Source organism: Pygocentrus nattereri, chromosome 13 (genome assembly GCF_015220715.1).
Source record: "Pygocentrus nattereri isolate fPygNat1 chromosome 13, fPygNat1.pri, whole genome shotgun sequence".
NCBI lineage: Eukaryota > Metazoa > Chordata > Actinopteri > Characiformes > Serrasalmidae > Pygocentrus > Pygocentrus nattereri.
In genome coordinates, this window is record NC_051223.1 from 14,419,429 (window position 1) to 14,434,860 (window position 15,432).

At 37.6% G+C, this 15,432-nt stretch overlaps 1 protein-coding gene across 5 annotated transcripts in view; it reads right to left on the minus strand.

The window, feature by feature from the left end:
* grid2ipb (glutamate receptor, ionotropic, delta 2 (Grid2) interacting protein, b) overlaps positions 1-15,432 on the minus strand; it is a 47,020-nt gene that overhangs the window by 26,161 nt on the left and 5,427 nt on the right. For all 5 annotated transcript variants that reach the window (XM_017705529.2, XM_017705530.2, XM_017705528.2 and 2 more), the window contains exons 4-5: positions 15,060-15,214; positions 3,435-3,698 (exon numbers count right to left, since the gene is read on the minus strand). In XM_017705529.2, coding sequence (XP_017561018.1) covers positions 3,435-3,698; positions 15,060-15,214 — 419 coding nt within the window. The remainder of the gene's footprint in view (positions 1-3,434; positions 3,699-15,059; positions 15,215-15,432) is intronic.

Sequence of the window (15,432 nt, forward strand, 5' to 3'; positions counted from 1 at the left end):
TTCATCTCATGAACACTTGATGAGGTGACCATGTCTTTACACATATTAGCCACTGCATTAGGTTATATAATTTGGCAGTCTACACGCAGTACTGTGCAAAAGTCAGAGACCACCCTTCATTTATTTAGTTTCCAAGTACAAGTAATTCATTTTGGCAAAAAATATTTCTGAGGAGATCAGATATAAGACAATCAATTTGCATAAGGCATGGGGAAGTCAAAAGAAAAACAAACTGGAGCTCAAAAAAAAAAATTATATATATATATATATATATATATATATATATATATATATATATATATATATATATATATACATATATATATTAAAAACAGAGAAATCTGTGCAAGCCAGGCAGACTTTCAAAACTGTCACCATCAGATAAACAGTACTTTCAGTACAGAAGCATTCAGCTTTGAGAAAATCAAACTCCACTCTTGCTACAGATCTGAAAAAAGTGTTTCTGTCTATCCTTCTGCTGTAAAAAGTCAACTCCACACTATGATGTATAGCTGTCAGGAAGATGGACAAAGCAAATGGACAAAGAAGAATCAAACATAGAAGCTCCTGGTATTCTCAAAACAGTGGACTGACCACCCTACAGTTCAGACCTCAACATCATTAAATATGTTTGGGTTTACTTGAACTTTATGAAGCAGGAAATGCAACCAATGTCTAAGACTGAGCTTTGGAAGTGTGGAAAGATATCCTACTAGATTTCTTTCAAGTCTCCCAAAAAGAATGGAAGACAAATAACAAACACACAAAATAATGAAAATCTGAATCTTTTCTGCTTTTTTCTTGTCCAGTAAATGACTTCCATTTTGACTGGAAATTAAATAAATGAAGGATGGCCTCTGACTTTTGCAAAGTACTGTATAATAATGAGATCAGATTTACTTTCATGCATTTAGGCAAGCAACTGGGTTGTAATCATTTCATGAAATTTACATGAAAGTAGCCCAAACTAAAAGGTTCCTATTCTACCACACACTTCAAGAAGAAGCTGTTATGCTTCCATTCAGATCTCCACAAACTGAATAGCGTACACTAAATGTACTGTGTCCTGAAGTGGTAAACAGATTTATTCCAGATTCTATTTCTGGTCTCTGCTTACACACCAGGCAAAGCAATAAATAGAAAAAAAGTAGATGGCAATGCACTAGCAAACGGAGCGAGAGTCATTTAAGAGCAGATGATTTGTCTGCTTCTCACTGAGAACATTTGACATTTCTACATCAAAGAGCGTGCTGCTCAGTTGCTGTGGCAACTCCTTGAGAAGACACTGAAGACGTTGAGTAAACAGCAATAGAAAAAAGCAGCACGTTTGCCCAGTATCCCATTCCATTTATATAATGCGGACTACTTCAGCCAAATGTAGATTTATGGATTAGGCTAAAGGGTGGAAGGCGATCGATGGTACATGATATGCAGCAGACTCCAGTATAGAGATTACATAAGCAGCAAGGAAAGGAAACAATAGCCCCTCAAGTGCTGCAACAGAACACACATATAAAGCCATCTTGATATCATGTAAAAACATGTGGAGAAAAATCGGATTTCACTGTCTGTCAGCGTCTACATCCTTCATCTATTAAATACATATACATTTATGATCATGAAAAACCTTAGAACAAATATAATAAAAGTACATTACACAAAGTGATACGCTTTAAATTAATTTAATAAGAATGGATTGTCTGACATTGGACTGTAATAACAAAGAGTATATAAAAGTAAACAACCTGAAGGTCAGTTATTCACACTGTGTGTGACTAATCACAGGTATATTGCAGATGTTACAGTACATGAGGTTCTGCAGTGCTGTGGCTTAAACTGAGGCATCGTTAAGCAGTATCATGTGATGTTATGTAGAGTGCAGTAGTAAACTGTAATCTCCGCTTTAATTCTGTGAGCTGTCAGATGAAAGCTCTTAGATGATTATGTATGCTGTATTGTAAAACGCTCAGTTGGTCAGTACACAGAGGTGAGGACCACGTGAAACATGATGTGTATCTTTTTTTTATGTAAATGTGTGTACATACTGAACAATCAAATGCATTCCTCTGAGCTTCATTCCACCTAGAGAGTGTGAAGTACTGAAAGAGACATATGTCAACAGTGCTTCTCCCACCCACACACACACCCTCCTACACATGACGCATGTTCAATGCTCTACACACTGTGAGGCGACAACATAGATGTTTTCATGTAAAGACACACTGAAGCCTCACACACTATACTATTTCTCACGTAAAAATGAGCCACTTTTAATCCTGTTACGTTTCAGAAAAACAATGGGAAAGTACAGCACAACCTGTTCAGCCCCGTGTGTGTCATTCTGAATAGCTTCTTAAACCAAGAGCCAGTGTCAAAGAGTAAAACACACATGCAGTCACAGTAATGTGATGCTCCCACCATTTTGTCAAGGTATGCGGTTAGGTTTGCAAGGTAAGTGTATATGTATATAAATATGTAAAGTATGAGTATATGTATTTAAATATATCTGCAAAGCATCTGGCTGGTTTATTTGCGATTCATTACATTGTTCTGTTCAGCTAATTACATGCGTCTCAATTGAGATTTCTTTCCAATAAAAAAGCAGTGAATTTTGTCATAGATATGTGACTAATTAAGCTTCAGCAGAATGTCTTCATTACCTACAGTAATTCAACAACCTAATGCTTTACCCATAATTCTCCCACAAGCACTGTCCAGCCTAGTCTGCCAAATTACTGATATTGCTGCATCAGCAATATGTTTTACTTGCAAATACTTCAGAGCTTTGGAGTAGCTGGAAAAGCTTTGTTTTTTTTTTTCAAGAGAGCCACCGAGAGGACTACAGTCATGGAGTCAGTCATAGCATAGCAAGCAGCTGGGCTTTAGGGTGGACCTTCAGAAACTCCGAAGGGTCAAACTAAGAAAATAAATGTGATAAATGTGTTAATGGAATTTTTACACACTAAGTTCTTAATGATTTATCATGTTTTATATATCTATCTATCTATCTATCTATCTATCTATCTATCTATCTATCTATATATATATATATATATATATATATATATATATATATAAGCAAAATACATGTTGTGTATCTCTACAAGCACATGTATATACATCTGGCATGTATGTTTGTAGAGATGCACAATACATATTTTGCTTATCACAATATCCTAATGCTCTTTTTATAGTACTGAAATCTCAGAAGGTTGCAATACACAGATTAGCCCTCTAACCATCTTCACTGTGCACCCCAGTTGATTACAGTGAGAGTGTTTCTGTAGATGTTTAGAGAAATCATACTATTATTAATTCATTAAATGCATTTTAATATACTGTGAAGTGTGTCACAACTGCAATATGATTTGTGTGTGTGTGTGTGTGTGTGTGTGTGTGTATATATACATATATATATATATACGTATAAATACCTTTGGTTGGGTCCGGTCGGAGGGATACTGGGGATTCCGGAGGTGCTTTTCCTCTGCACGCGTTCCTGGTCTTCTCCACTGTCCCGGGGGACAGAACTAGCACGTTTGGAGCTCTGTGCCCGCTCGTGGTGGTCCTGGCTACGGCTGCGGCGCAGGCGGCTCTGGCCTGGCTCGTTCAGACTCCTGCTTCGGCACACTCGGTTAATGAGACTCTGGGAGATGGCCTCGTCAAAGCGCTGCCGGTGCTTCTTGGGGATGAAGATCCTGGCAAACATGGTGAGAGAAAGGCAGCAAAGAGGGAAAGGCGTAAATCAGCTGTGAACAGCCATGAAGTTCAGCTGTAGAACCAGTTCAGCTCGTTACGCTCCCCATCCGAAGGCTTCAGCTGGTGCCAGAGCTTGCAACAGGTACAAGAGGGAAAACACGGAATTCTTTCCCTTTGAACAGATGAAGATGCTTGAAAAACTCCACCTTTTAAAAATGTGTTAACCACAATAGTACATAGTGTCCTTTAGTATCAGAGATGATGACCGAGCCTTTTCAAAAGCTGAATAATTTCTCAATAATTCAAAATAGTTTCCTGATGAGCCAAATGTTACAGGCAAAAGGAGAGAGATTTCTGTAGAAAGGTGTGAAAAATTCCAATAAGCACAAGCCTGAGTGTCTGCTCTCTTCTTCTGAAGCTATCACTGCAGAAGCTCCCAGTACAGATGCCAGCATACAGCAATTGCAAAGGTGTGGGAGTATCTCTCTCTCTCTCTCTCTCTCTCTCTCTCTCTCTCTCTCTCTCTGTCTCTCTCACGCACACTCTCTCTCTTTAATTTTCTCTCCGTTCATATCTCAGTGGGAAGTGAGCCATATCTCAGAAGCAACTGCTTCTTCAAAAATGCTAATTTCACCATTCAAAATAATCATTCTACCTACCAGAAATATATCAGAATTATATATAAAGACATATTCTTTTAGCACTAAACATAAGTGACTTATGGGGTCTATTGACACAGAAACAAAAACAAGCAAGCTCTACAGAGCTAACATACAAAAAGACTAATCAGAATCTATCTTCATGGTGATACACCAGGGATATCCAAATGCTGTCTTTGAAGGCCTGTGTCCAGCACAGGCTGGCAATTTCCCTGATCAAACACACCTGATTTAACTCATCTGTTAATTGCCAAGTTCATTAGGGGTGTTTGAGTAGGGGAACTGTGTTGGACATCAACCTTCCACATGTGAATACAGCTGCTCTGACCGTAGCTTTAATGCCTAAACAATATGTTTATTATTATATTTTTGACATTTAAGAAAAAATTACATTCAATGTACAGTCATATACAAACGTTTGAACATCCCAGGTCAAATTATGTTTGTCATTTTTTTTTCTCATCACGACAAGGTTTTATTGTGCAATATGTCAGCAAATAAAACTAATGGTGGAAGAGGTTGAAAGGTGAAATAACAGGATTGGTTGAATATACATTTGTGTATATGGTATCCCAGGTGGCACTGCTCTCCTGGGAACGCTGTGTTGCTCTATGATGGGCAATATGACCAAAAAACAATATCACGATATTTAAAGACATTTTCCCAACACATGATATTCATCACAGTATGTTTCTATAAAGTTTGATAGGCTGGAACAGTTAAAAAAGAACCAAGTGGGCAATTTAAAGAGGACATTATTAAAAAGGACTTATGATGCTATTATTAGATGTAATGATGTTGGTCAGTGTTCTTTTTGTTGGAAAAATCCATGATATGCTCTTAAAGCAGTTTATCACGATAATGATAAAATATTGCCATACTACCCATCCGTAGTTGATCCCAGACTGGCTGAACTTAGGGAAAATTACAAATTTCCCTTGTAGGATTAATTCCAGTATAGAAAATCAACAAAATATGTAATTTAACCAGAGGAACCCAAACTTTAGCATTTGAATATAAATAAATGATCTAAAATCCATTCAGGTCACCACTGGCCAAATCCCATAGCCACACACAATGAAATAAATAACTAATATTATATTAATAATACATATGCACACAAGGCATGTGCAGACAAAGAATAAAGTAACTAGATAAATAAAAGACGTCTGGACTTAACAGGATACGTTTTCACCAACATACTCTGTGTCATTAACAACGCTTTAACAACTTCTGTTGAGGAAAAAAATTCAAATAAGCTTTTATATTATCCCAATCCCAAGCTGCCTCCAGGTCTCCCTCAGGGTCTTCATGCATAGAGCTTTCTAATAAAACAGTGAAAGATGATTAAGAGTTTAAGGAGCCTTGCACAAACAGCCTGCTACGCTCATCTAGAGTGCCTACATAATCTATTATCAGCCTTGAATCACGCAATGAGTCGTTCAATCATTTATCTATTTCAGAGGAAATATCATATTACAGGAAATCATTTATCACAGTACAGAACATTTTTAACAGCCAAGTTTTGAAGAGTTCAATGAGTCTGGTATTTAATTCATATCTATTAGTCTTTTCATTAAATATGTATAAGTGGAAGGCACTTTCTCTCTTTGATATCCTAGTAGTAAAGGAAGAAATGTTCATAGTGCATAGCAGTGGATGATCAGTCAATAATTCATAACCTTCTGAAATATAAGAATCTAACTACTTCAGTACACAACTCCAGCCATAAATGATGCAATCCAGGAACCAGCTGACATCTCACGACTCATGAGGAGTAAAACTTTTTTTACAGAGAAGCAGACAGCAATGATAGTTTGCCATACAAAGTGCGCATCCTACTTCACTCGCAACCAACTGCTTCTCATCATCATCATATAAGTAATTCCAAACACAATCAATGATATTGAAGTCTGGATTCTGGGGTGGCCAGATATTTGTTCTAAAAAAACAGCAGCTTTTTTTGGTTTGACTGAAATTTTCTTCTTTTTTTCCTTTCTTCAGTAAGGGCTTGTTGACAGCTACACATCCTTTCAGATCCACAGCATTAACTTGTCTTCTCACAGTGAAATAAATGGAAGGGTGGTCTATGATTTTGGGACAGCACTGTATATCACTGGGTGCTTCTGAATGCAAATGAGAGCAAAAAGTTCAAAATACATTAAAACTACACAAACAGTAAGTTCCTTTCTGTAATTTTCTATCTGGTTAATATTTACAACACTGTTCTCTAATTGCCTAAATACAAATGTTTCTCTACACTCTTAAAACAGTACTTCAAAGGTTCTTTAGTAAAGAAAATGGTTGTATATAAACCAAGAACAATGGAAGAATCCTTTGCATCATGAAAGGGTCCTTCAGATTGATGGAGAACATGTTGTATATGGTTTTCTAAAGAATCTTTTTGAAAAGGGTATACATAGCACCAGAAAGGTTGCTTCTAATGTATAGATGTCAAGCTTGTAAAAATAGAAGTACCCTTTTTGGTGTTGTACAAAACCCTTTTCAAAAAGGTTGTATATAGAACCATATACAACACACTCTCCATCAAACCGCAAAACACATTTATGATGCAAAGAACCCTTTCATCACGCGAAGGGTTCTTTTAGTCTTTATGGTCCTTTATAGAACATTTTCTTTACTAAAGAACCCTTGAAGAACCATCTAGTCCCAGTTTAAGCAATTTATAAACGCTTATGTTTTTGGCATCAGCATCAGCATTGGCAGATATGTGCATGAAATCAGATAACAGCATCAGCCCATGATTCCCATATCACTACATCCCTAAACAAAAGAGTCAAATCAAAACGAACTCCGTCATCTTTGTATAGCATTCCTTTACCATTGAGTAGCAATAATCTTGCTTCGGAATTTTATCAATATTGCCAAGCATTGTATCAATATTGCCAATCCTCAGATGAACAACGAGTACAGCAACAGGCTCCAACATTCAAATTCAGTCATCTGTCTGAAAGTTACAATGAATAAAAAAATACTCACCCCAAGCAACTCATCTTTCTCTTTTAGGCTACCATTAATTCTGAATTAAATGGAAGAAAAATGAGGTACCCATATGTATAGATACGTACTATAGCATATATTGCTGCCCAATTATATTGCAACAGAGCAGGAGGCAACTGAACAGTCTTTATATTACTAGAACTCATCAGCAGCAAACTGTCAGGAGAGCACTGCTAGTCCACAGTGACCCGCGAAAGCTTAGACCTGCATAATGAGGAGAAAATCCATGAGATTTACAAAGAGAGAAAGAGAGAGAGAGAGAGAGAGACAGAGAGAGAGGGGGAAAGAGAGAGGGAGAGAGAGCATGTTATAGAGAGAGAGACAGAGAGAGAGAGAGGGGGAAAGAGAGAGGGAGAGAGAGAGAAAAAGAGAAAGAGGGCATGTGAAAAAGATTGAGCTCGATAATAGACAAGGATTCAGTGTTTCATTGTTAGCAAAGGTTAAACAAGTTGGTTACTGTATTTTATACAGCATTAAACTGCTTAAAATGTGTTTGATAGGCTAATTTGGACAGTATTAATTCTGTGTTTAGTAGATTTCAATGCAGAGCAGAATTGGCTAATTGGGCAGCTAGTAAATTTAGTGCAATTACTGCCAGTACATCTAATTATCTCTTATCTACCATACATATTTAAAGGGTCCATATCATGGAAAACATCACTTTTGTGACAAAAAGAGTTTTTAAAAACCATGCAAACATTGTTAGTTTCAAAATATACCACTCACACCTCCCAGTCAACATATGAAAGCTAAGCGGCAAAAGCAGCCCATTTTAAATTGATTGTTTCTGTGATATCACAAGAACCAACTTAATTACACATATACACCAATTCAGTTTAGCCCTGCCCATTCATAGTGAAGTTCTAAGGAATGTTTCAGTTCTGGGTGCTTTTTGAATGAGGCACAATACAGGGCAGCCAATCAGAAAAGAGTTCATTCATCTTATCTTTTTCTTCTTTCCGCTGCTCCCTTTAGGGGTCGATACAGCGGATCATCTGCCTCCATCTTGCCCTATCTACATTCATTTATCTTATATCCATCTTAAAGACACAATACTGTCATGTAAACACAAATGTTACACGTAGATAATAAAATACAAGAACAATGTAAGATATGGGCCCTTTTAACGCAAGATATTGTCACCACTAAAAGAGAAAGTTTTTGTCCTGTAACAACCGAGACTTTAAAAAACAATGGCATATTAAAATTAGTCAGGTGTGGTGCTAGGGGAGCATGCCTGAAGCACCACCTGAAAATCTTTCAGTGCTGCCACTAGCACTCCCTGAAAAATGTTCTCAGGCCTATTTATATTTTTAAATCAGATTTTGCAGGTTATTGTGCTTCTAGATTTCAGCCATGTCAAATAGCCACAAATATCCAACAGGCCACAAAGGGAGGGTGCAACTCCATATTAATGTCCACAGTTTTGGAATGTCCAACAAGCTCAAGTGAGATGGTCAGGTGTGAACATACACTTGGATATTTAGTGTATTTTAACTATGAGAATTATGAGAATTATATATGAACTATATTAACACTACAAGCTTGCAAATGACAGTATACCCAGAATTGGTCTTATTGTCAAGTACAGAAGCTGTGAAAATACAAAACATTTCCATAGCTATACATTCTGTACTTTTACAGTCATCACATTTTTAGATATAATGACTTTAGATACACTGACTTTCAAAGCAAAACGACAGTACACAATTAATCACAATTGCCTGAGCAGAAAAGTATACTGGATGAGAAGTCGTCTATGCTATTTTTAAATCATTTTAACACCTCAGCGTGTCTGTGACTAGCCAAGGCTGCCAATGCTTGCAGAGAGAAGCAAAGTCAAACACTATTTGCCATCACCATTTTAAAGAGAGTATCAGTATTGAGGGCTGGGTAGGATCCCAGTAGGCCATTGCAACACTGTATTATACTCAGAGAGGCTTAAAACGCTGACCCAGATTTTGTTCAGTAGGTGAGAAATGTGAAGCAAAACCAAACTAGTTAAGAGAAATTAAACATAACTCTCATCACATATAGTCTCCTTTTTCACTCCGGTCCACACCTTACATCTTTATTTGTACAATTTAATCAGTATTTGCATACAAGTTATTTGCACCAATGCACCTACTAAGCTTACAGAGATGCCCTATTTTTAACATAATAGGCCTGTTCAACACATCCTTTTTGATTGTAATCAACCTTCAAATTACTGACATCACAGAAGCACCCTGCACAATCACAGATGTTTGGTTGTGGGGGGACCGACATTCAATAGTTTAGATTAAATACTTTAAACAAAATCATTCCGAGTGGTTTGGAGAAAAAATGCTTTTCTAGAGAAATTTATTGAGTCAAAATTTTCTACTATTGTAGTACTAAGACCCAAATGTTGTTAGGTCTACAATACAAATATCACCATTTTACCTGCTATTGAAAATGACCAGTGAGCTTATATGTATCGTATAATTTTATATATGTTAGGCTGATAACAGTAAAAACTGCTAAATTAGAAAAAAAACATTATCTTTGGGTACTATTTTTTCCTTACAACACCCTGCATGTACCTCTCTGCCTGGCACACATTTTGTGCTGTTTGGGTAAACGGCATTGCGTCACAAACTCATAGCTTCTGTGAGCATTCATCAGAGGTGTGATAGATCACAGCTGCACCTTGCTGATTGTTCAGAGTGGTGTATCAGGATGCAAATATAAATAGAGAAAATACAGTATGGTGAGTTTTTTTTTCAGTTGTCATTACAAATACCAAAGATACCAAAGTTGTGGCTACTTGTTTTGATGCTACATACAAATAACGAAGTCGAACAAGCTCACAGACGAAGACTAACTTACTCAAGACCAAAAAATGCTCATCAAGAAACTGAGTGAGTGAAACTAATTAGTCCTCATTAGCCACTGTACATATATTAATGTTAGTCGTTAGCTTACAGGCTGTCTAAATACTATATACCTTGTTATTTTACCTCATAAACTAATAAGCAGAGTAGCAAATAGTTTGTTGTTGATGCCACCAAATTCAATTGGCTCTGGCTTGCTCTGCTTCGGCTCTCTCTTCTTTAAGCCACTGCAACTCACTTGTGTGTTCTGCTTCAAATCGCTTTGGCTCTATGGTATTTTGGATATACACCTCCTTGAAGTCCTCTGCACACTCAGCCATCTTCCAAAATAGGTAAGAAAGATGTAAATATAAACTGTAAACAATAGCGGCATTAGCTGAGTTGTAGCTACAGGCTAGAAACAACAAAAGCATGTTAGCTTGCGCGCATTGATCGCATTGATTGCGGTTTTGATAGGAAACAGAAGTAATCCTGGAGTAATAGTTCATACTAAAACCATGTTTTAGGCCAAATACTGTATAACAAAACTATCAGAAAACAATGTCTCAGGTATCAAGCAATGCATTCATAACCACTTTGTGCAATAACTTAACAAGATGTAGCTTTTAGAGCCATTAAACACGTCGGACGTCTGGACCCTAGTACTACAACGGTGAACAATTCTGACTCTATAAATGTGCCTAGAAAGGCCCGTTTCACACCAAACCACTCTGAATGATTTGGTTTACATCTAATCCAGGGTTCTTTAATAAAGAAAATGGTTCTACAACCCCAATTCCAATGAAGTTGGGACATTGTGTAAAACATAAATAAAAACAGAATATGATGATTTGCAAATCCATTTCAACCTATATTCAATTGAATACACTACAAAGACAAGATGTTTAATGTTCAAACAGGTAAACTATATTATTTTTGGCAAATATTCACTCATTTTGAATTTGATGCCTGCAACAGGTTCCAAAGAAGTTGGGACAGGGGCAACAAAACACTCGGAAAGTTGATTAATGCTAAAAAAAAAACACCTGTTTGGAACATTCCACAGGTGAACAGGTTAATTGGAAACAGGTGAGTGTCGTGTGTATAAAGGGAGCATCCCTGGAAGGCTCAGTCGTTCACAAGCAAGAATGGGGCGAGGTTCACCACTTTGTGAACAACTGCGTGAGCAAATAGTCCAACAGTTTAAGAACAACGTTTCTCAACATATAATTGCAAGGAATTTAGGGATTTCATCAGCTACAGTCCATAATATCATCAAAAGATTCTGAGAATCTGGAGAAATCTCTGCAAGTAAGCAGCAAGCCAGAAAACCAACATTGAATGCCTGTGACCTTCGATCCCTCAGGCGGTACTGCATTAAAAACCGACAGCATTCTATAACGGATATTACCACATGGGCTCAGGAACACTTCAGAAAACCATTGTCAGTGAACACAGTTCGTCGCTTCATCCAGAAGTGCAAGTTAAAACTCTGCCATGCAAAGCGAAAGCCACATATCAACAACACCCAGAAACGCTGCTGGCTTCTCTGGGCCCGAGCTCATCTGAGATGGACTACACATTTCAAATTGTTTTTGGAAATCATGGACATCGTGTCCTCCGGGCCAAAATCGGAAAAGGATTGTCTGGATTGTTTTCAGCACAAAGTTCAAAAGCCAGCATTTCTGATGGTTTGGGGGTGTGTTAGTGCACATGGCATGGTTATTTTGCACATCTGCCTGCAGTCCAGACCTGTCTCCCATTGAAAATGTGTGGCGCATTATGAAGCGCAAAATACGACAACGGAGACCCCGGACTGTTGAGCAACTGAAGTTGTACATCAGGCAAGAATGGGAAAGAATTCCACCTACAAAGCTTCAACAATTAAGTGTCCTCAGTTCCCAAACACTTGTTGAGTGTTGTTAAAAGGAAAGGTGATGTAGCACAGTGGTAAACATGCCCCTGTCCCAACTTCTTTGGAACGTGTTGCAGGCCTCAAATTCAAAATGAGTGAATATTTCCAAAAACAACAAAGTTTATCCGTTTGAACATTAAATATCTTGTCTTTGTAGTGTATTCAAGTGAATATAGGTTGAAAAGGATTTGCAAATCATCATATTCTGTTTTTATTTATGTTTTACACAATGTCCCAACTTCATTGGAATTGGGGTTGTATATAGAACCATGAACACTCAAAGAACCCTTTGCATGATTAAAGGGTCATCAATGTGAAGAACCCTTTCATGATGCAAAGGGTTCTTTGAGTGTTTCAATTCATTGGAATTGAAGTTGGGACGTTGTGTAAAACATAAATAAAAACAGAATATGATGACTTGCAAATTCTTTTCAACCTATATTCACTTGAATACACTACAAAGACAAATACACATAGAAAATACAGTCATAAGTCATGTAAAAACAAAAGCATCGCTGAAATGTTCCAATTCTACCAGCAGTACCACACTGCATTAGCAGTAACAGCGTGCTCAAAACCAAGAGGCTACTTTGTACATATTAGAGCAGCTTCAAATATGGAAGCTACAGGTTTAGCACAGTATAAAGGACTTAAAAAGTTGATCCAGAAACAATTCAGTGTGTGAGAAATGGAAAGCAAAATCATACTGAGTAAGTATGAGTTGGAGAAATAAAACATAACTCTCAATGCATAAAGTATCTTTTTTAGGACTCCAGTCTACTGTATATCAGTCTATACCTTATACCATAGGTTCCCAACCCAGGTCTTGAATAATTTAGCAATTTCCTGCTAAAACACACTCAACACACTTCAAAACCCTAAAACGTGCAGAACTGGGAGTTCCCCAGGACCAGGGTTTGGGAACCAGCACACCCAGTACATGCATCACTAGCCATACAGAGCTGCTCAATTTGTAAAAGAATAGGCCGGCATAATGTGTCCTTCATTCATTGTAATCGTAACATCAGCCTTCACAATACTGACCTCATCTGCATATCCAATTACAGATGTTGCTGTGGGCGTTAATGAACTAAGACAGATAAGCGTAGGACAACAAATTAAACACAGATTCCACCAATTTTCCATTCAGAGTGGTTTGCTATGAAATGATTCAGCGTAATTATCCAAACTAATTGACTGGATTAGATTTCATTACAGTGGTGGTGACAGAAAACAGGGGTCATGATGTCTGCAATACAATTTTTTTTTAAATTTTGTTTACTGTCCATAATGAACAGCATCCCTGCATGTGTCTGTTATCTGTCTGTCACAAGTTTTTATATGTAAATAAGATGGTCAAATAGTGGTAAATCTGATAAAAATGCATTTCACATCAAACCACGGTGAAGGGCTTTGTTAACATAACCACGGAATTATTGTGAAAATTGGAAAAATTCTGAGGAATTCCCCTTTGAGAACTGGGAATTGAACATACCTCAAAAATAAAAAAAGCATAATCACATCTTTACTGGCACACTACAAACATCACTATAAGGCAGCTGACTGGTCTTTTTTGAGTACTCTTGTTATTTTGCACTGGATGAACAAACAGAGTCGGAGCACTGTAATTATATACATGTACTGTATCGTTGTTGTACAAAAAAGACATGTATCTCCATTTCTGTTTATTTTTATTTTTCAACACCATTTAAACAAGACAGCTGTCATTTACATTTACATATTTACATAGAAAAATTCATGATGAATGGAACAACAGAAATGCTCCAAAATCACTTGGAATAAAACCACTTTACAATAACTTACATTAATAGTCAAGAATATTTCTTCTACAGTAAAAATTACTATTTTGGAGACACACGTTTTTGGACAACAAAGAAATACCTATACATCTCCCTATCAACACAAAACTCAGGGATTAACCCCCCACTGCTGAGGGGCCTTAAACTGCTGAGCACATGCAGATGTCCACATTCACTGCCCTTCACCACTACTAAAGAGGATTACAAACTTAGTGACAAAGACTATTATCTCAGATAACACAAAAGTAAAAACTTATAGCTGTGCATTCTTAAATATGAGAATAATCAAACTGTTTACAATAAAGAAATCATTTTCTTAGGATTTCTTCTCAATCAATTAAATCCCATAATTCTTATTCCAAAGAAGAGTGCAAAAGGATTAATAGGCGTTTTATAGCATTCTGGCCCTAGAGGAGCAATCTTTTGCACAGTTGGCTCTTTCGCTCAATTTCACTGAAATGCCAAATCATTCTTGAATCATTCCAAGCTGCATTCAGTTGTGAAGGGCCTGTTTGTTTTTTTGTGCTTGCCAAGCAGACAGATTGTGTCGGGCGCAGGCCAGCACTTGATCAGCTATGGAATTCAGTGGCCAGGGCCACATCACACCACTGACCTAGTTGGCCTGTGGGTTCAAATGTGCTAAGAGGGGAATTTCACTCATAAACCCATAACCTTACACAGGACAGCGAGTGGATTATCCCTGTGCATTACATTAGCAGATGGAGTCCAACCTATCAACAGCTCTATATACCAGGCTGGCTAACGCTAAGAAAAATCTGTTTATTTATCCCCATTACAGAGCAAGAAGTACTGTAGCAAAAGAAGCCAGAATAATTTGAAATGACCATATTCTAAATACACACACACACACACACACACACACACACACATACATATACACATTTTATGTGTATTATCAGAAAAAACTGCAATGTCTTCATATGATCACACAGATACTGAACTACAAGTAAAAAGATTTTTAAAACTGCAGCCCTCTAGTGGTCACTCAGCAGTGCAGACATGCTTAAATCAGTTCAGGTCAGGGAGGTACTAAAATAGAGGTTAAAAACTAGCACACAGTCAAGGTGCTGAACAAACACCGGGTGTCTACCTGATGCTAGAAATGAGTTGTTGCTGCTCCTCAGTGGTCAGGATGTCAGGAAGAACAGAGGCCAGCCAATCCACCTTTCTCTCAGCAGCAAACTGCTTCAGCACGGAAAAGAGCTTCTCTTTCACCTCAGGTTCGTTCCCCAACACCTCCTCAATCTGAAGCAGAATGTCATGAAGCACATATATCAGTCTCACATATGTTCCCAAAATGTTTTAAACTAATTACATCATCTGAACATTAAAATCCATCCATTTTCTAAGCCACTTCTCCCTCAGGGTTACGGGGGGTGCTGGAGCCTTTCCCAGCGGTCATTGGGCGGAAGGCAGGATACACCCTGGACAGGTCGCCAGTCCATCGCAGGGCAGACAGACAG